Source organism: Ursus maritimus, unplaced genomic scaffold (assembly GCF_017311325.1).
Source record: "Ursus maritimus isolate PB19 unplaced genomic scaffold, ASM1731132v1 scaffold_24, whole genome shotgun sequence".
In the NCBI taxonomy this organism is placed as follows: Eukaryota; Metazoa; Chordata; class Mammalia; order Carnivora; family Ursidae; genus Ursus; species Ursus maritimus.
The window spans coordinates 21,167,711-21,189,486 of NW_024424897.1; the positions used below are offsets into that span (position 1 = coordinate 21,167,711).

The 21,776-nt window shown below is 53.1% G+C and overlaps 1 protein-coding gene across 1 annotated transcript; it reads left to right on the plus strand.

Moving 5' to 3' along the window:
- Positions 1–370: 370 nt before the first annotated feature.
- Positions 371–18,715, plus strand: TNS4 (tensin 4). Its single transcript, XM_008689500.2, has 12 exons — positions 371–950; positions 7,035–7,458; positions 8,535–8,959; positions 11,013–11,099; positions 11,426–11,551; positions 12,943–13,035; positions 13,141–13,218; positions 14,220–14,288; positions 15,135–15,303; positions 16,226–16,294; positions 16,541–16,567; positions 17,093–18,715. The coding sequence occupies exons 1-12, from the start codon at positions 512–514 to the stop codon at positions 17,232–17,234; spliced, it is 2,148 nt and encodes a 715-aa protein (XP_008687722.1). The 5' UTR covers positions 371–511; the 3' UTR covers positions 17,235–18,715.
- Positions 18,716–21,776: the final 3,061 nt, after the last annotated feature.

The following is a 21,776-nucleotide window of genomic DNA, read 5'->3' on the forward strand; positions in this document are numbered from 1 at the left end:
TTGTTAGGAGGAGTTTAAAAGACTATGTGTAATATATATGCATAGTATTGACTCAATAAATATTAACTGGTATTTATTTAATAAAGAAGTCTGTGACATAGCAGAGATTCAGTAAACTCTATTGAAGTGATTTTTGACAATCCCCTGCATAATGCTTATTGTGTGCCATGCACCGTTCTAAGCATGTTACAAATCTTAACACATTTTATAGTTAAGGAAAACTGAGGCTCAGAGAAGTTAATTAACTTGTCCAACATTGTACAGCTAGTAAGTCATAGAGCCAGGATGCAAACCCAGGCAGTCTGGCTCTAGTATCCATGCTTTTCATGAATGAATAAATATGCCTTTGCTTGGGGGGAGGAGTGGGAGGGGCTTCAACTACCAAAGTTACTCAGTTCCCAAACCTGGCCTTTTTCAGGTCCTGGGAGCTCCTGGTCAGCAAGCGACATCTCTGGGGTGTAAGTGAAGCTGGTTTGAGGCTAGAGGTAAACCGACGTTCACTGACCCCACCATGTCGCAAGTGATGTCCAGCCCCTTGCTGGCAGGAGGCCATGCAGTCGGCTTGACTCCCTGCGAAGAACCCAGGAGGGCCCTGCACCCAGCACCCAGCCCCAGCCTGCCACCCCAGTGTCCTTACTACACCACAGAAGGCTGGGGAGCCCAAGCCCTGATGGCCCCCACACCCTACAAGGGGCCCCCCATTAGGCTCCAGCAGGGCCCACAGGCTGGAGCCAAAGCCAGCTGCCTCCTGCAGTCCCCCAGTGAGCAGACCTCAGGGACCCTGGAGGACCTCGACTCCTACATTGACTTCTCACTGGAGAGCCTCAACCAGATGATTCTGGAACTGGACCCCACCTTCCAGCTGCTCCCCCCAAGAGCTGGTAGCCCCTGGGCGGAGCCCACCCAGAGCACTACCTCAAGGAAAAAGAAAGATGAGCCTGAAGCCTTGGGTAAGGACCTGGGGCCCAGTGCCAGGAGGGGGTGCTTGGGGACCAGACCTCATGAGGAAGAAGGACTTTTCTATCAAATCCGAGGAGCAGGGGACAATGTCCTGTTGGGAGGGGCTGTGCAGCCCTAAACAAGTTACTTAATCTCTCTGTTTTCTTTCCTATATAAAAGAAATATATACAAGTTTCCCTCACTATCCAATTCTATTTTGTTACTGAGTTCGGAAGTGATGGATACCTGTTTTATGTGATTTTTCAGAGCCTTTAAATAAGTTAATATAGATATAAAAATTTCATACAATGCCATGCATGTAAATAAGAGCTCCAGAAATGTGGAGTCCCTGAACCTCACTGTTCTGTAGTATATCTCTTACTAACCTGGGTCCCCTGAAACTTTTATAGGATTGCTATCTGGGCCCCTGTCCCTGTTTAGGGGAGTCTGTCTCCGGGGAGGCCCAAGCTGGAAGTAGTGGGGTTGAAAAGACACAGAATTCAGTCTATTTAGGGCGGGACCCTGCTGTGCGTAAGCAGTGGTGTGCTGATAAATGTTTAGCAACTAGCTCCATGATGGGGTGGCAGAAAGCCCTGATTGGAAACGTCTGCCAAATTTCACAGTATAGATTCTCCCACCATGGCCAATCTCCAGCTACCAACACGATGTCACTGAATGTAGCACTGGAAATACCTATAGATGGCCATTACAGTCTATGTATATTTCCACCATACCAATACAATAGATAAAAATAACCTAAGACTAGAGATAATAGTGGGGCACCTGGCTGGCAAGCGACTTGTGACCTCAGGATCATGAGTTTGAGCCCCATGCTGGGTTTAAGAGATTACTTAAATAAATAAAACTTTTTTTTAAGGATTTTATTTATTTATTTATTTATTTATTTATTTATTTAAGAGAGGGTGTGCAGCATACAAGCAGGGGAAGGGGCAGAGGGAGAGAATCTCAAGCAGATTCCATCCTGAGAGTGGCTCAGTCTCACGACCCTGAGATCATGACCTGAGTGGAAGCAAGAGTTGGACATTCAACCAACTGAGCCAGCCAGGCGCCCCTAAACAAATAAAACTTAAAAAAAAAAAAAAAGAGTCTGGATAATAGCAAAATCCAGTTAAATAATTGGGATATGATGAACTGAATTTATTACTTCTGTTTTTATTGTAGGTTATTTCATTGTAGGTTTATGTAATTTAATTTTTAAATAATGTCCGAGTTTAGAAATCAGCTGGACAAAAATCCTAAAAATTTAACAATCAGCTCTTGCAAGCTGGTACAAGCCAAGTTCAATATATCACTGCATCCAAGGGAATCTAGAAATCGCTACATCTGGTGTCAATTTCCCAGACAAAAGGTTTCAAGTATTTGCTGAGGATGAGGGTCAAGGAGGAGCCTCCCCCTTACACAGGCTGGAAGACCGAGGTCTCCAGGGGTTTAAAGGATCAGCAACGGGTTAAGGGGTACAATTGAGATTAGAAATAGGGTCCATGAGAATTTCTACTCATTGAGCACTTATAATACCCAGGCTCTGTGCTGAGCACCTTACAGGAGAACATTTAATCCTCCCAATCTAGCCCCATGAACTATCCTATGACCATTTTACAGATGAAAAAACTGAGGCTGAGGGACTTCAGTAAGGGCCAGTCTAGCCTAATCACTGGAGGTGGGCAAACCTTACACCAGCTAGTGACTTCACTCCTTTGTCTCGTATTCTTCATCTGTAATATAGAGATGAGTTCTTATCTCAAAGGGGTTGCAGGGTTTAAGAGAAATAACACTTGGGTGTTTATCAGAAATCCTGACATGTTGTTAGTCATTATAAATGGTAGCTGTTTTAATTAAACACTGCGGTTGCATTTAGGACCCGCCCCAGGGTAGGCTATGGGTCTGGGGTGGAAGTGAGCCCAGCACCCAGGTCCTTTGGCGTCCCAGTTCCCAGTCTGCAACCTACCTTCTGCCCCTCCCATCGAGCATTGCCTGCCAGGGCTGTTAAAAGAACCACCTCTACCCCCCCAAGATCTTCCTGCCTCTTGAGGCCAGTCACAGGCATGTCTCTGCAGGGAGGGTGGCTTGGGTCTAATTACCGTTGGCAGGAGCAAGCCCAGGGCTTTAATGTTCATGCCCCAAGGCATGGGTTCCACACACTCAAGGCCCGCTGGGGCAAGACCAGTCTCTGTGGAGCGTCCACATGTATGGGGTGGGGATGTTGACAACATCCCCTTCCTGTAAGGGGCAGTGGTCAGTAGTCTGTGTTCTCAAATGCCCTGGACACAACCTGCCACCGTGGGTATGTGTCCATCTGACTCTGGGTAGCAGAGGGGTTCGGGGGACAAGCAGGCAGCCAACAGTGGTCAGAAAGTTCTGATGAAGCCCCCTCATTCTGCCCTAGCGTCTTCTGATGGAATAAGACAATCCTCTCCTCTAACCATTGCGTGACTGGTGGTGATGAGAATTCACTACCTCCTGAGACAGCCGGCATCGTCAGCTCCCTGTTAGAAACTCCTTCCCTGCGGTCACTCTGATCGCGAATAGTGTGTCACTGTGATGGGTGGCACCTGTCCCGTGCATCTCAACCTCCCAAAACCCTCCCTCCCCTCAGACCACCACTACCGGTGACAGAGAGCTTGCCGGCCCGTGGCTACGTAGCTAGTTCTGGGCACCATGGTGAGTTTTCACGGGACCAAATGTATCCAAACGTGTGGGACGCCCTCCCTTTGCCTCTCATCCTTCCTTCTCTTGGGGTGTCAAAGGGAAGATGTTCTGTCGTTGTGGTGCTAGCAGACGTTCACTGTTTCTCTTTGTCCTCACTTGGCAAAATTAAAAGTGAAGCATCGGCTATCCCGTGTTTCTCCCTCCCCTAAATATATGTAGATAGATTTCGTAGTGCACGATCTCGACATCTACCCTGCGAAGGAAACGTGGTAGCCTCATTTTACAGATGAGAAAGCGAGGCTCAGGGAGAAGTAATGACCCAGGGTCACACCGCCAGTGGCTTGTAGGTCAGGCCTCAAAGCCTGGGCTTCCGGCCTCCAAAGTCTGCGTTCTTGCCTTTCTCTCTCTCTTCTCTGGAGCTAGTTTCCTGCCCTCCGGAGCTTCGAAGAACAAATCTGTTTGGAGGCAGCCTACAGGCTCCTCTTCGGGGCTCCACCTCCCACATTGCTCCCAAACCTCCCCCAGCTTCCCTGTCCCTGCCTCTTGCTTACCTTCCTTCAGACTTACCCTGGGGGGCTCCCATCCCACAGGGAGCATGGCTATTCCAAGCAAGCACCATATCCATCTCCGCCACCCCCCCCATCTTTGGAACAGGCACCCACATTTCATTTTCCAGTCATTTCTGCCAGGCAAGGCTGTTTGCCAACCCCAAGTGAAGGGTGTTTAATAACTGTATCTCTGCCCCCCGCCCACGTGCCCCCTTCCACCAGCCCGGCCTGGTGCTGGCGCCTGCATCCACCCAGCACTGCTCAGACTTGCCCCAAGGGTCTGTAAACAGTGGCTGCACCCAGGTGAGGGTGTGGGGGGCCTCCACCTTCCCTAGCCACATGCACCTCAGGGCAGGTGACTCACAGCTCCAGGACTCCTTCCTTCCTCCCTTCCCACTCTGCTCTGCTTGCTCAGTGCCCTGAGCAAGGCCTTTGGTCGGCTGTTTGGATGACCCAGTGAGCGGAAGCCCGGAGCTTCACTGAGACACCCTCCCCCAAAGCAGCCAAGCACCTTTTCACAAAGCAAGGCCTTGGGAAAGGGTCCTGAGGAGTCCCTCGTCCTGGAAGAGGCCCTCCAAACACGGCACAGGAGCGGGAGTCAGATTCCTCCCCTCCCTGGCTGTGTGGCTTTGGATATATCACTTAACCTTTCCGAGCCTTGATTTCTCATCTCTTATGCGGAATTCGTAATATTTTCTACTTCAATAGAGTTGTTGTGAGGGTTAAATGAGCTAATATAGGGAACATGTTTGCAACAGTGCTGGCACACAGCACTCAGTAAATGCCAGCCTTTATTAAAAATTCTGCAATAAAGGCCAACTCCATTGCCACATTTCTCGGAGCCTCAGTTTCCTCCTCTGTAAAAGCAATGCCCGCTGGCATTGGGCATAAGAGCCAAGAGGATTATGGGTATAAACACTATAAAGTCCTATAAAAATAGAAGTGCTGGCCAAACTTCCAAAAGAATCCACCCCATTCCAAGACCTCTACTCTTTCAGAACCCACAACACGTTGTGCCAAATAGTCTTCTCTTGCTTTCAGCAGTGGGACTCCCACCTTAGCTGGACAGTGTCAGCCATCTGGGCAATACTGACCTCAAAAAGCAGGCGGGCAGGCAGAAGCTCTCCGAAGCTCACCATGGGCCAGGCTCCAGGCACCATTCATCAGTGTCTTTTATCCTTACCACAACCTCGGGAGGTTGGTTTTAGATCCCCACTTTGCAGATAAGGAAACTGAGGCTCATAGTGGTTAGGAAAGTTAGCTGAGGCCTCTTGGCGGGAAAGTGGCAAAACCAGGACTCACACCCAGGTTTGTCTGACAGCAAAGCCAGGCTTGTTCCTACACCCCTTGGAACAGCAGGCCCAGGTCAGCCTGCCAGCAGCCCCCCATCTGATGTAATCCTCCACCCCCACCCCAGCCCAAGCAGGCTCAGACAGAGGCAGTAACCCCGAGCAGACTCTGAGGTCCTACCCGGGAGCGGGCTGGGGCAGGCAGGGATTCCATAGAGTGGGCGGGAGTTGGTGCATATGCCAAAGCCCAAGGGGGTGGGAGGCTGGCAGACAGGAGCTGAAAGTGCAGTTTCCCGCTGACTTTGCCCCAGTTTCCATCCTGGGAAGCCGGAGGCAGGACTCAACAGGCCTCCAGGAGGGAGCAGCTAGGTAGCCCCCACCTTCCACCACCTTTGCTGGAACAGCACCAAGGACAGTTCCCCTCCCCCAGATCAGGAGGAGGGGTATCCATACTCACCATGGGGAAAACCACAGGGTACCCCACTCCAGGGAGGCGCGAGTTCTCAGAACAAGAGGTGCCCCCACTGGGGAACAGAAAGAGCATTGGAGTGAGTCACCACCCTGGGGCGTGTTTAGTAACCAACAACTGTGTACCAGCTAAAAGCATGGCCTGGGAGGTCCACAGCTTGATAACGTAGCAAACCCTGGCCTCTGGGAGCTCCTACTCTGAAACAGAGTTCTCAAACTCTAAAGTGCGCTCAGATTCCAGGGAGTCTTGCTAAAATGCAGATTCTGCTTCCGCAGGACTGCGGTGGAAACTGAGATTCTGCACATCTGACCAGCCCCCAGGTGACATGCCGCTGCTAGGCGGGGGGCCACAGTGCTGTGGCTTGTTGCCCATTGGAATCAGCTGGAGAACTAAAACAGCCTGAGGTCTGGGTCCGCACCGGAGAGTCTGATCTATTTGGCAGAAGGTGTAGCCTGGGCATTAGGACTTTTAAAAGCTCGTCGGGTGATTCTAGTGTGCACCCAAGCATGAGAACCCCTGCTTTGAGTGTAGGCATAGATGTAGAAACAGCCTTCACCTGCCCTGAGCAATGAAGGCATCAGAAAATGTGACTGGCACCCTCTTTAGGCGGTCATTTCAATCTGGGGAAGGGGACATTCATACAGGCCTCTTGGCGGGAAAGTGGCAAAACTTCTCTTAAAGTATTTACCATGTGCCAGGAGCAGTGTTATGCCGCCTACATTCATCTCATTTCATCCTTACTGTAACACCAAGAGACTGGCTATAGTCACCCCTTTCCACAGGTGTGGAACCTGAGGCTCGAGTTGGTGAAGTCGTTTGGCCAAGTGCTCTGACAGTAAGTGGCAGAGCCAGATCTGAATCCCAGGTCTGTCAGACTCCAAGGCCATGTTCATTACACCGCATCTCCCCACCAAAGGAAGAAATCACAAGGAGGGGGACTTTGGAACTGTGCTTAGAAGGTGGAGCTGGGTACTAATCGTAATCCAGCAAACTTCTCTCTGAGCCTTGATTTCCTCATCCTTCTAAAGGAGGGGAGACCAGACGGTCCTGAGGACTCTTCCAGCATTCCTATTCTGTGAGTCCAGCCTCCTGGATTTCACCAGTGCTCTGCTCTCTCCCCAGACATAAAGTACATCGAGGTGACCTCCACCAGATCAAGGTGTCACGATGGCCCCCAGTGCTGCTCCAGTCCATCTGTCACCCCGCCCTTTGGCTCCCCGCGCAGTGGTGGCCTCCTCCTTTCCAGAGACATCCCCCGAGAAACTCGAAGCAGCAGCGAGAGCCTCATCTTCTCTGGGAGCCAAGGCAGGGGCCACCAGCGCCCCCCACCCTCCTCTGGGGCTCCCTCTTCTCATCCCCCACCCTCTCCCAGCATCTCTATCCCCTGCATGGGGAACAAGGCCTCGGGCCCCCATGGCTTGGGCTCCCCACTGGCGGCTTCTCCAGGCTTGGAGAAGGGGCTGGGGGGCCTGGCCCCACAGCGGGGCAGCAGGGTCTCTGTGTTGTCAGCCAGCCCAGCATCCGATGTCAGCTACGTGTTCGGAAGGTAGGTCGCTCCCACTCTAGCTTCTGATATTGCCTCTGCAACACACACACACACACACACACACACCCTAAAATCATAGACAGGCACCCTGTTTTATCTGAGCAAAATCAGGATACGCACCAAAAACAAAACAGTGAATATTCTCTTTTATGCCTTCACAGCCATTTGGGTCTCAAGCTTTCCTCAAGCACTTAGAGTATAACTCAACATACAAAAATTTTGATTTATGCCTACCTCTTGGGAAAAGAACTGTTACGTTCATGAGACTCACCTGTATCCTTTCTAGCACTCAAACGACACATCTCAAAGAAGGGATTTTTTTTAAACCTCAAAACACAGGGATGTAAATAAATTTGGAGGCCTAGGATAAACCATTTAGGAAAGAAAAGCCTCCTTCCTCTGTTGCTAGCAAAACCTAGCAAGATGGAGGCAACCTGCCTGTCCCCTCCTCCACCCCCAGCCCAGTTTGCTGGCCTCACAGCAGAGCTGCACACACACACCCATCCTGCCCAGGAGGACCAAACCACAGGACCTCTGCCCCCCACACCGACTCCAAAGCCGATGTGCCAAGGCAGTCCTTGGCAAGGAGGCTGGGATTCCACAGCCATGGCCATTGGCATGGGCCTCTGAGCTCAGAGAGAAGTCTGGCTGGATGCAGAGCTGGACTCCTCCTCTTCCTCCAGCTGGGGAGTTCCCTCTGCATCCGCCGTGGACATGGTCCAGCCTGTGCGCAGGGCTCTTGGGAATATTGGGTACTTGTGTGACAGCTCAGTCAGACCTGCCCCACTGGGAAGGCAGAGGGGCTCCAGTCCAGCATAAGCCCACATGACCTGCAGGGGATCAGCTCATTAGCTGCTTTAAATGACAAAGACTTTGTAGTGCAGGGACATTTCTTCAGCATCCCTTGGGGATCAGGTGGGCATGCACTTTGCTCTGGGCTGTGGGGGATGGAGTATGCAATACTCTATTTAACCAGAGCTATGGGCACCCAGATCAGTAGATTCCAGAGCCTGGCTCTGGCTCCTGCGAATCCACTGACACCCTAACACCTTGCCTCTCTGGTGCGCTCCCTGCAGCAGCCAGTCCCTCCTCCACTCCAGCGTCTCCAGTCATCAGTCATCTTCTAGATCCTTGGAAAGCCCAGCCAGCTCTTCCTCTAGCCTCCACAGCCTTGGCCAAGTGTCGCTGTGTACAAGAGCCAGTGACTTCCAGGTCCCCAGCAACCCCACCCCAAACGTGGGCCAGCCCAGAACAACTCACTCCCCGCCACTGGCCAAGGAGCATGCCAGCAGCTGCCCGCCATCCATCACCAACTCCATGGTGGACATACCCATCGTGCTGATCAACGGCTGCCCAGAACCAGGGTCTCCCCCATCCCAGCAGATCCCAGGACACCAGGACTCTGTCCGACCCGGGGCCACTTCTTCTAGCAACTCTTGTCCAGCCACCAGGAGCCACAGCCAAACCCTGTCAGATGCCCCTCTCATCACGTCCTCGGAGGGTATGTTGTAAACCAATTCTTGAACCGTTGTGAGGTTTGGCTTGGGGAAATAGACAAAGCATCAGTGGGTTTCTGCAATAGCAGGTCAACACGCTGAATACCTACTGTGTGCCAAGCACTTTGCCAAAGAGTAGAGACAAGAGAGTGGACACAGTTTAGAAAGAGAGACAAAAACCAAGGATCACTATAGAGTAGAATAAACACAGGAGTAAAGAGATGTCCTAAGTCTTAAAGGACCACAAAGGAAGGGGCGATCCTTTTAGTGTAAAAAACTGGGAAAGCTCCTTGGAGGAAGTGATATGTGAGCTGGATCTGGAAGAGTGGATCAAATGTCTGGAGCCAGAGCAGGAGAGGAGGGGCATTCCCAGCAGAGGAACAGCAAGTCCGCGGTCAGGAAGGTGTAGAAGTACATGCGTGTTTAAGAAATGACTGGAGTGTTGGGTGTGGGATGAAGTAATTGAGTAATCTGGGGCTAAAGAATGGATTTTACCCGTTAGGCCGTGGGGGGTGGTGGGGGGAACTAGCAGGGAGTCTAGAACAGGAAAGTGATGGGGTCAGAGGTACGCGTTCAATAGATCACTCCGGCGGCTGGCTGCGTGGCAGATGAATTGCAGGGCCCGGCCTGGGCAGGGAGAGCAGTTTTGTTTTGATTTTCATCATGAAGTGGTCCAGACAAGCTGTAACGGGGGCCTGCACCAGGGCGGGGCAGGGCGGAGGAGAGAGGACAGAGCCAGGAGACCCTCGGGATATGAAAACAGCAGGCTTGATGACTAACCCAAGAGAGGGAGAAGGAGAGTCAGTCCTACCTCTGACGTCCGTGGATGACGAGCACACACAGAGCCGACGGAGACAATGCATTCCAATTCAGACAGCTAAAAACCACAAAGCAGCAAACACCCTCCTTCCCGTACTCTGTGACTTCAGGCATCCAAAAAGAACAAAACCAGCCACAACCCAAAGCAGTAAACACAGAGGCTCAGGCTTAGCACCCACAGGGTCCGCCTCTCCAGAGCAGAACCCCTGCAGAGCCCCAGGGACACTGTCCCTGCTCCCCCCTCACTCAGCCACAAGCATCAGGGTGACTCCTGGGGGGCGTGATGTCCACTCTGGCCCACACTGCCATTCAGGAAGCCATGTCAATGTAAGCAAGAGAAAAATGGCATGACAGGCGTGTCGTTGAGTCTGCTCTGATCGTTTTCCCGGGGCAAATCATTTGCAGATTTTAGTACATTTTTTTTTTATAATGAGCTACTCTCAACTGGCCACAACACACCTTTTCAAAATGCCAAAATTGAAAACCACTGTTCTCTGCCTTAGGGACCCAGGGAAATGGCCATTTTGTCATCGCAAAGAACACATTTACTGAGTCCGGTGATATTCCCATCCTGGTTTGGTGATGCCCCAGGATGTCACTAATTATACCCTGGGGTCTAAACAAATTCTGCAAACTATTCTCAAAACAAAATCCATGCTAATTACCTAGGCTATTGGAACGTCAAAAAAACCCTCGGAGACTGTTTAGTACACTCAGTCCCCTCTGGGCTCCAGGAGCAAGACAGTTGTCCCAAATCAGAGTCAGGAATCCTGTCCCCTGACTTCCACACAGGCTCACCTACCCAGATCCACTGCCTTCCTTTCCTCAAACTTTTCTTTCATTTTCTTTTCCAAACTGAATGTGCCCCCCAAGACACTTGTAGGATTCTTAAGGGGGAAGAGAGGGTAAAACCAAACATGCAATGCATCTTACATTCCCTTATTTATCCCTTCTTTCAGTCCACACCAGACAACACAAGATTTGAGAAACTGTTTTTCATTAAACTGAGATTTTATCTGTTTGTGATTCATTACCAAGGATACAAGGGGAGACTCCTAGGTCCTAGATGCGCCAAGCCCTGAATTCTTCTGTTAAATTTTGCCTCTTGTAGGCCGTCGGAGATACAGTGGGGTTGGGGTGGGGTAGGGTGGGTTGAATGGGACTACCAGGCAGAGGCAGGGGAAGGGTCTCTCAGCTCCCCTCTGTCCAGCCTAAAGGGTCCCCCCTCTCTGTCTCCAGGTCCCACCAGGGACATGCAGCCCACCATGAAGTTTGTGATGGACACATCTAAATACTGGTTTAAGCCAAGCATCTCCCGGGAACAAGGTAAAAGGAAGCACTGTTTCAAGGGATGAGTGACCCAGGAGTCAAGCCTGGGTCTTGCACCTTGCATCAGGCAGATGGGGCCCTGGGTCATGGCAGGGGAAGGAATAGCAAATGGTAGATCCAGGGGAGGGGGGTGTCGTGCGAACCTCATGTCCTGAGGAAATAGGGACTGCAGCAGGAAGAGTGGACATTAGACAATAGGAAGGACTTCCTGGGAACACAAGGTGATTCTGTAATGTCTGCTCTATGAAGATTATATGGGGCTGAGGGACAGGGGTGTTCAGGTGGAGGGGGGGTAACTGTCTCTGACCCAAGGATTTTTCCAGCAATCGAGCTGCTGAGGAAGGAGGAGCCAGGGGCTTTCGTCGTGAGGGACAGTTCCTCCTACCGAGGCTCCTTTGGCCTTGCCTTGAAGGTGCAGGAGGCCCCTACGCCTGCCCCAAACCGATCAGGTACGCCCCAGTCTCTGTCCTCACTCATGGCCTCACAGAGGCTGTGGTAGGTTCTAGTCCCAGCTCCACCGCTGCCTTGCCGCAGGCCCTCGAGTACTCCTGGGAGGGGGGTCAACCTCAGCGCTCTCCCAGCTGCCTTCCTGCACCAAGGCTCCGCAAGGAGCTCCTTCCACAGCAAGCCTGAGCTGACTCTGCCTCCTGGAGTCCCCAGATCCCCTCCTCTGCTCTCATGGGGGGAAGAGGAGGAAGTTCCCAGCCCCTCTCCAGGATGCTCTCCTCTGGGCACCCCCCTCTGTCCAGACCAGCTTTATTGTGAAGGAACCGAATGTAGTACTAATGTGTGTGCCCTAGCTTATCACGTGTATGTGTCAGTTTATCACACGTGTGATAGCTTATCGCATGCTTTCCGGTGGTCTCGCACACGCAACACACATCTCTGGGCACCCAGCCTGCACTGGGATACCTCGCTGGGGAGATAGATGGAAACAGATCATTATAGTACAAGGTATAAGTTCCAGCCCTTCCCCAAACCCCAGAAGTATAGCTCTCATATAACAAATGGATGAGGTTGGGGCGCCTGGGTGGCTCAGTTGTTAAGCGTCTGCCTTCGGCCCAGGGCATGATCCCAGGGTCCTGGGATCGAGCCCCGCATCGGGCTCCCTGCTCCACTGGGAGCCTGCTTCTTCCTCTCCCACTCCCCCTGCTTGTGTTCCCTCTCTCGCTGGCTGTCTCTCTCTCTCTCTGTCGAATAAATAAATAAAATCTTTTTAAAAAAATGGATGAGGTAAATGGTGCTGCAAGAGTTAGTTAATGACCCCCTCCAAAGCAAAGATGGAAACCCCAACTTCATGCTGTCTACACTATGCCACTCTGTCCCAATAAGAAAGTGACCTCTGGGGCAGTGTTGGTTATCAAGGAAGGCTTGCCAATGAGCACAGAGAGGAGGAAGCCATGGGCTGGCGGAGAGGAGGCAGAGGGGCACTGTTCGCCCTCCAGGGCCAGCCTAGCTCCAGCAGGGACCATCTGGTAGAGAATAACAGTACCTGGGAAGGAGTGGGTAGAGGGGGAGAGATATCAGGCTGAAGGATTAAGATTTGATCTCAGTAGTCGGTAGGACCATCCCTGGTGCTCTTGAGACCAAGAGAAAGATCTCCTGAGAGGAGAATTACTGGACGCAGAAGCCTTGGAGCAAACATGTTGGCACCTCCTTTGTGGGAGACCTTGAAGATAGGGTTCCACCCAGCAGTCCCACACCAAAGCAGGGGGATGAACCAGTTAACCTCTGGATAGACCGGGAGGAGGCAGGTCAGGGAATGAGTTGGTCAGCGCTCGACTAACACCGGGCTCTGGAACTCCCATCCACATGCACTCTTTCTCCCGTCTTTGTCCAGGTGACGACAACAGTGACCTCATCCGCCACTTCCTCATCGAGTCTTCCGCCAAGGGGGTGCATCTCAAAGGAGCAGACGAGGAGCCCTACTTTGGTGAGCCTCTCCCGCCTGCAGGCTGCTAGGTGGGCCCCACACTCCTGGGCTGGGAGACTGGTCTGGGGGAAGCCTTCTCATGCAGGGCTGCCTGTTTCCTTGCAGGGAGCCTCTCTGCCTTTGTGTGCCAGCATTCCATCATGGCGTTGGCGTTGCCCTGCAAACTCACCATCCCACAGAAAGGTGGGTCTGGGCCCCCAAGAGGCAACACCAGGGCACTGGGCATGACTGTTCTTACTAGAAAGACTCCTAGTAGTCACGTCTCACCTTATTTATGGATTAGTATCACAGTTGAACGTCCTTCGCCTAGCATCCATCAGCATTTCCACTTCCTGGCTTGAGAATTTGAGAATGTCGACCTCTCTGAGCCTCTGTTTCCTCCTCTATGAAATGGGGACAGCCATCATCATACTTAGCTTCAGGACTGGCTGGGGGTTAAATGAGCCGGTCTAGGCAAGGCTCTTATCACAGAGTACATGTTTGATAAATGGGAGCCTTCTTTGAGAGGATGAAAGGAGAATAAATCAGCCGGTTTGGAGAGGGTTGGTTTTTTTCTTCCAGGTCCACCCTTTATTGGGCACTCCCTTGTTCACTCCCCCCTCACAACTGTGTCAAATAGGTGTTATCCCCATTTCACAGATGGGAAAAGGAGGGCTCAAGGAGCTGAGTAACTTGCCCAAAGGCACACAGGTCAGACCGCGAACTGAGGTCAGGAAGTCCCATCCAGAGCCCCCAGCCCAGCCGCACCGCCAGCCGGAGTAGATGATCTCCGGGTGTACAGGAGGAGCAGCAAAGGGGTTCTGGGAGAGGAGTCAGGGCAGGGGGAGCCCCCAGTGTGGTGATGGGGAAAGCCTGCTTACTTTCTGCAAAGAAAGGCCTGGGTTTGGGATGGGCTCTGAAAGGAGGGTGGGAGGCTTCTGAGGACCAGGTGACTGCAGCAGTCCAGGGGCTGGAGGAGTGAGGAGGGAAAGGAGGGATCAAAAGCCTTGCAAGTGAGGCATCTGGGTAGCCCCAAGTGGCCCCGTTTGTCTAATTACGGTAATCACACCAGGTTTCTCAACGGCTTGCTTCCTGAAGGTGGGGGCGGAGGTGGGAGATGTTCAAAGGGATTAGTGTTTTTATGAGAAGAGTCCGTTCACTCCACCCCCGCCCCCTCTGGGGCCTGTTACTTTGCTTTTGCTCAGAATTGGGAGGCGGAGACTCCTCAGACCCCACTACAGACAGCCGGGCCTCCTGCCTGAAGAAATCTGCAGGTGAGTGACATGGGGGAGGCTCCTGGCTTGGCTGTGCCCCCCCGGAGGGCACCTCCCAGCCCCCCACACACACATGTGCACACACAGGTCCACACATGTTCCCGTTACAGCTTTGTTTCTTCACCCTTAACAAGGTGTCCCATGGTCTTCCCCGTCCCTATAAAGCTGGAGGTGAGAGTCTGCAAGCTTGGGGGTGGGGGGCACGGGGGTGGCAGGAAAGAAGGAGGTTGGTGAGGCTTACACCCCGTCCTGCACACACATGGGCACACGTGGATGTGCCGGGGCCTCTCTGGTTCTGAGGGACCTGCCCTAGAGGTGATCTCTGGGTCTGGGATCCTCTGTGAAGTGTTGGGTCCAAGTCTTGGGGGTTTCTACCAGGGAAAGGTTGCTTCTCTTCATGGCCAGGGGCCAGGCACAGATCAGCGCTTGTCCGAGTGCCCCCTCCCCATTCTTGTCTTCTCCACCTTCTCTTGACAATGAACCAGGCCCCGGGGTGGGTGGAGGTGGAAACACTGCCAGCCATGTTTCTGGACAGAAGGAAGATTTGCCTGGACATCCCTACACAGAGAGCAGCAGCCCCTCCCTTACTCCACCCGAGAGGGCCCGAGGCCAGGGCAATGCAAAGCAACAGATGCCCCCAACGTCCTCTGGGGTTGGCCTCGAACTGCAGTCACTCACACACTCCTGCCTGCCTGGCTGGTGGCTCAGAGGAGCCCCACTGGATTCCTGAAGAAGGAAGAGCCCTGACGCCGGCTCAGGGCAGAGGGCGCCAGGGCCTGGGGGACCCTACCTGCCCCTACATGGTGGATCCTGGCAAAGCCTAAGCACGGCATTTCCATCCCACAGGCTGCCACGCCCTGTACCTGACCTCCGTGAGTGTAGAAACCCTGAGTGGAGCCCTGGCCGTGCGGAAGGCCATCTCAACCACCTTTGAGAGGGACATCCTCCCCACACCCACGGTGGTTCACTTCAAAGTCACTGAGCAAGGGATCACCCTGACCGATGTCCAGAGGAAGTAAGGAACTTCCCTTGCCCTGGGGCGGCTGGGCGGGGCAGGGGGATCTGGAGAGGATGCCTGAGATGACCGTGGATCAGTGATGAAGGTAGGATTCAGGATCCTGGACCCAACGTGGTCAGTGACTTGCTGAGTGACTCCAGGCAAGTTCTCTGCCTTCTCTGGGCCTCATGCCAATGACCATCTACCAAAGTCCCCCTTCCCTGTGACCAGTGGAGATCGAATTAGCCAATATTCACCGGGCACTGGTTAAATCTGCATCCATTGATGGAACACCTGCAGAAGGCCAGACTCTGGCTGTCCACTTCAACACAGTGGATGAAATCACTCCTGCCCGGGCTCAGGGCTTCACAGTCTAGCAGGAGCCTGGTCCTGGGCTGGAGGAATAAGAGATGAGCAAGACATCATTCCTATCCTCAAGCAGTTAAGTGACACAGTGGGCAGGGGGCAGAGAGAGTGTAGGAAACATGAATATGCAGGACACAAGGCAGATTCACTCCAGGAAAAGAGAGTTCAGGGCACCTGGGTGGCTCAGTAAGTTAAGCGTCTGCCTTCGGCTCAGGTCATGCTCTCGGGGTCCTGGGATTGAGCCCTGCGCCAGGCTCCCTGCTTAGTGGGGAGTTTGCTCTCCCTCTCCCTCTGCCCCTCCACTCAAGTGCTCTCTCTCTCACTCTCTCTCTCAAGTGAATAAATAAAATCTTAAAAAAAAAAAAAAAAAAGGAAAGAAAAGAAAAGAGAGAAGTGCAAACATGTGCCCCAGGGCCCAGCAGTGGGAAAAGTCATGGCAGGCTATACGGGGTCTAATTGGGAGGCTTCTTGGAGAGCAGGGCATCTGACTTTGGGAGAGCTGGAGGAGATGGAAGTAAGACATGGCACTGAGACAGGCTCTCCCCAGCTCTCCTTCTCTCCCTGCCTCTTCCAGGGTGTTTTTCCGGCGCCATTACCCCCTCACCACCCTCCGCTTCTGTGGCATGGACCCTGAGCAACGGAAGTAAGTTCAAGGCTGGGCCAAACTCACAAAGCCATCCAGGGCCTAGCTGCCCATTGAGGTTCCTTGCTGACTCTGGGACTGGGGTCACAGACAAAGCCTCGAGAGGCCAGGAACAACAGGAGGAGGGAGGGTGGGACCCAGTGTGGTGTGGTCGCCGCTGGCCATTGTCCCCAGCTGCTGAGCCAGAGTCCTGTGGAATGCAGAGAAACCTCAGTACTCATTCCTGTCCATCTTCCTTTCCCACAGGTGGCAAAAGTACTGCAAGCCCTCCTGGTAAGGCCTTCCTGTGCCCTGTCAGCCACCCTAAAATGTCTCCCTGGGCCAGAACCTGGGACCCCACAAGAGGAGAAACTTGGGGAAGGAGGGAGGCCCTGTCCTGACCTTAAGAGAGCCCATGGTTTTGATGGGGGTAGCACGGGCCCTGGTCCTCAGAGAGCCTCCAGTCTGAAGGGGGAGACGTGAGCCTGGGAGCCTTTGGTCTTATGTAGGAGGCACAAGCTTTAACCTCTGGGAGCCTTAATCTATGGGGATGCCCCAGTCTGATGGTCAAGACACATCCTTGGCCTCAGGAAGCTTCCACTCTGATTAGGAATACACAGGTCCTGTCCTCAGGGAGCCCCCATTCAAAAGGAGGGAAACCTCAGTCTTGAGCTCAAGGATCTCCCAGTCTGACAGAGGAGGCCCATCCTACACTCCGAGAGCTGGGGAAAGGGCAGGGCAGAGCACCATACTAGCTGAGATCACCCCTCCCAGCCTCTCTGGGCCCCACCACCTCACTCAGGCTGTGTCCTCTACCAGGATCTTCGGGTTTGTGGCCAAGAGCCAAACAGAGTCACAGGAGAATGTGTGCCACCTGTTTGCAGAGTACGACACAGTCCAGCCAGCCTCCCAGGTCATCAGCCTGGTGGGCGCCCTGCTGCAGGACACAGAAAGAATGTAGAGGGAGGGAGCTTCCTTTTCCCCTCCCGGACATCGCAAAAGGGCTGGAACCCATGAGCGGGGGGCTTGTGGCCATACTAATGAGCCAATCTATTGGACTGGAGGAGAACGGTACCACGTTGAAACCCTGGAAACCCTATGACCGTCAGCAGTGACCTTCATCCAGACCCAGCTGGGTCTCAGTTTCCTCAACCATGGAAAAGAGGCCAATAGACAGGACTGGCTATTCTTCTCAGACCTTGGCATCTTAACACGCTCCCTGTGATTCTGAAGCACACCCACATCTGAGGAGGCCGCATGGAAACAACCTCTGAAGCCCGCTGACTCCGTCAGCTTGGACACTACCAACACAGCAGCCTGAGTTAGAGACCTGCGACCGTCTGTCATGGAGAAGAGCAGGTGCTGGGTCAGGACCCATGGGTCCCTAGCCCAAGGCTGACCTGGGAGAGACAATATGCAAGGATCGACCAAAGGAGGGACGGTCGGACTCTCTTTCCCTCCATATCTGTTCCTTTTCCCACTTCCATAATGGCTTCTTGGGCAGCTGTCCCCAGGACTAAGCAGGATCTGCCTGCCCTGGATTCTTTAGGCCAATGTGGCCACGGTTGTCAGGGCAGCTTAGCAAGGGGGAACTTGTCCCCATGGGCAGAGACCACCCGGCTGCCCTCACGTTCCTGATGTCTAGTCCCCACCACTGCAAATGAGTATCAGCCCCATCTTTTCTCTCAATTTTTTGGTAAGCAAGTGTCCTCCAGCGGGCGTCACAACTGCCCTAAGGTTGCTTATGTAACCCACAGGAGGGAGGTGGGGGCAGGGAAACCCCCTGCTCTCCAGAGCAGACACAAGGGCCAGCTTTCTCTGGTTCAGCCTCAGCACCGGTGCTGCTGAGTGCCCCCTGTTCCCCAAAACACACACATAGACACACGCAGACGGTCCCCGCAGTAGGGCATCTACTGGCCTTACAGCCACACGGGGGCAGCAGAGAGTCATGAATGCAGACAGGCAGCCAACTCAAGAGGTTTAGAGAAGCTGGGCGGTCTTTCCCCCACCCGCACCTCCATCAAGACTCCCAGGAAGCCAGAATCGTTTGTCTACCAGGCCTAGGGTCCTAAGAAAACCACACCGTGAGGATGGAAGAGGAGGCTCAGAGAAGAAACCCACTTTTGCTCTACAAGGAGCAAGTGCCTGCCCCCTCCCAGCCGTGGGCCCTGCCACCACTTCATTATCATTATCTTCGGCCAAAGTCGGGACTGATGGATTATGATTTCAACCCAGGAAACCAAACTGGACTGAGACTGCCCTGGGCTGGCAGGACTGGCTGAGAGCAGCCCACCCAGCCTGTGCCGAGGCACTGCCCCATCCCTGGAGAGCAGAGAACACTAGATAAGTTCTCAAGGTCATATTCAGGAGTCTGGCAGAGAGCCCCTCCTGTTACCCATGAATGCCTATGTAGTTCCCATGGAAAATAAAGTGTCTGTCTTGGCATAACCGTTAGTTCTAAGGCATTCAGGGCAGCCCCCTCAGAGGTGGAGACCTGAACAGAGAGGGGGACCTGAGCTGGCAGGTGGTGACTGCGTTGTAGGGAACACTCGCTCCTACACCCCTGGCCACAGCGGTATAGTCTGCGTTGGCTTCCCTTCACAAACCACCTCTTCAGCCATTCCGCGTCCCCCACATGGCCCACTCACGTGATTTTCTTCCTCGTGACATTCTGCCAGGAAGAGAGAGAGTTGAGATCTTGCCCAGGGCTGAAGGTGAGTCTGTGTGGCCCCCCTGACAGGTTCTGAGGTCTCACTCAGGCTCCCTGAGGGGCAAGGAGAGGCAGGTGCAACATGGGCAGGAGTCGGGAAGAGTCTCTGAACCCAGGAGCCCTGAGCTACCAGCTCAGCACTAGAGAAATAGACAATGGCTTCATCATCCCACCCCGAGCTTGGGGGGATTCTACCACTAGCTTCTGCCTGCCAGCAGTCCAAGCCTTGCCAAGTGGTATAGGAGGGGCCTCAGGAAATCCACTCTCCTAAGGGGCCTTAGAAGGGGAGCTGTTTCTTCTGTTTAGACCGAGTTCTGTGACCCAGGGGCAGGAGCTGCCCTGGAGGGGCTGCAAACAGACCCACCCAATGGCCTTGAATGGCTGTTGAGGAGCCCCGCCTCTCCTCCCACTACCAAACTTCAATTCCAGCCTCCCGCCCCAGCCCCCCTCAACCTGGCCGTGGACCAAGTCCATGGAAGGTAATATCTGTGCTGTATTTACCACAGCTCATCTTTCCTGCAGGAAGATTCAACAAAGAACCTGACTTAGACTTTTACCGATGAGCAGAGCAGCCAGCCCAGCAAGGGTAGGAGGGGTGGTGAGCAGAGGCGAGGAAGGACAGCCACCAAGCCAGGAGCCTGGAGGGGAGGAGTCTTCATACCCCAAGAGTTTTCTGTTCAGGAGGTCCCAGGTCTTGCAGCCCTTGGTCTGAACCCTCCCTCCCCAGTACCTTCCAATGTCACCCCTCCCAACTTTCTAGCCCTCCCCATCCTACTGTCTACACACACATACACCCCTCCCACACCCTCCCTGCTCCGGGTTCTCCTCTCTTTCCTCACCTTTCTCCAGCTCATTCCTTCTTGACCCTCCTGTCTCAAACCTGTCCGTCCTCTCCCTCTTTACAGAAAAACCTTCCTCTCTCTCACTCCTGTCCCATGCAGTTTCCCCAGGCGGCTGGACCCACAGCAAAGCCCAGCTCGAGGCGATGGGAAGGGAGAGGGGCAGCCACCTGCACTGCCAACCATTTTTCAAGCCTCAGATTGCCACCTTCTCTAAACCCTGCCTCCTTTCTGGCGGCAGAGTGACCTCCCCAGAAGGCTAAAGCACCCTCACCCCGCCACCTCCCCCCGATTCCGTCTGCTCACCTCTGTTCTTTCATCCTCTGCCTCCTGTCCTGAACTCTCAAGCTATCCAACAGGCTGAGGGCTTGGAACCAGGACAGGACTGGGAGGTGAAAGCCTCCCAACCCAGAGATTGCCGCCTTGCTTCATGCAACAAGGGTTTTCTGGCTGGATGCTTTGTTCATGTGAGCCAGGAAACCAGATCAGTGCAACAGCGTTCTAACAGAGCTTTGTGAGTGCCATGTGGGACTGGCAGGAAAAGATAGAAACAGGGAATGTAAACTTTATCCATTTGGAGGGAATGAGGGCCATGATAACCAAGGAGGTAACGTTCGGGTTGGGTCTTCAAGAATGAAAAGGAGTTTAGCACGTAAAGAAGTGGAGAAACCAACTCTTATTGAGAGGCTCTTATGTGCTAAGTGCAATGTGAGGTAGGTTATGTATGTTTAATCCCATTTTACTGAGGCTCGGAGGGTTAACTTACCCATATTCTTCTAGCTGGGAAATGGCAGAGAAATAGGATCCCAAATCTGGGCCCATCCTACCTCAGCATTCTCAGACAAGCTGACGGATGGATTTGTGTGTGAAGCACAAGGTGTGAGATGGAACCATGTTCAGTGTTGCTAAAGTATGTGGTGCCCAAGGAAATAAGACGGGAAGCAAAGGAGAGTCAGGAGCCAGATTTTCAAGAACCTTGGGCACTAAGCTGAGAATGCCTAGGGAACGAATACTTGTTAAATGAAATGGATGAGTGAAGGAATGAATGAGGTTGGACTCAAGACCCTTTGTGTACAGTTGCACGGGTTGTGCAATGCACAATCATACATGGCAACCTGCTTGGGTTTCATCCTGTGGGCAATGGGGAGACATCAGAGGCTTTTCAGCCAAGGAGTAAGTGATCAGATTTGTTCTTCAGAAAGATGACTGTAGGGGCAGGAGACAGGATCTGAGGCCTGGGTTGGGGAGAAGTGTGATTGGAAGAGGAAGCTGGGAAAACCTGGGACTTCAGGCCGGGAAAGGGATAAAAGCCTAAGAAGACAGCCTGGGACAGGAACCTACTTGATCTAGGCCTGGGTCCTGGGTTCTTCTGACTTAAAGGGCCACGTGGGAAAGAGCAGGACCAGGGCCTCCCAGTTTCACTGGGTTTAGTCTCCTCAGGCCGCCATAACACAATACTGGGTGGCTTAAACAACAGACACTTCCTTTGTCACCGTTCTGGAGCCTGAGGGGCCAGCATGGCTGGGTTCTGGTGAGAGCTCTCTTCTTGACTTGCAGACGGCCACCTTCTCATTGTTTGCGCACATGGCCTTTCTTCAGTGTGTGCTCCTGGAGAGGGGAAGCTCTCTCTTCTTCTTAATAAGGCCACCAAGCCTCTAGCATTAGGACCCCACCCTTCCGATCTCAGTTCACTTTAATTAACTCCTAAAAATACTATTTCCAGATACGATCACACGAGAGTTAGGGCTTGTGAATTTGGAGGGACACAATTCAATCCTGCCCCGGCCACGTTCCCTACTCCCACACTCCCCCTGTGCTGGCCCTGCTGGGGCTCTCTTCTTCCTGACCCTTGCCCTTAGAGGCAGCCTGGGGCTTGTTTTGTAAGCCTCTGCTTCCTAGAAGTCTTCTCAGCCTTTACCTCTGTGCAGTCGAGTCTCGTGGAGGAAGTCAAGTG

Bases quoted from the DNA above. Each gene is read 5' to 3' on its own strand.
- TNS4 (XM_008689500.2), top strand. From the start codon at position 512: ATGTCGCAAGTGATGTCCAGCCCCTTGCTGGCAGGAGGCCATGCAGTC. The intron at 8,960-11,012 runs GTATGTTGTAAA...CTCTGTCTCCAG, and splicing joins TCTCATCACGTCCTCGGAGG to GTCCCACCAGGGACATGCAG. The intron at 15,304-16,225 runs GTAAGGAACTTC...TGCCTCTTCCAG, and splicing joins CTGACCGATGTCCAGAGGAA to GGTGTTTTTCCGGCGCCATT.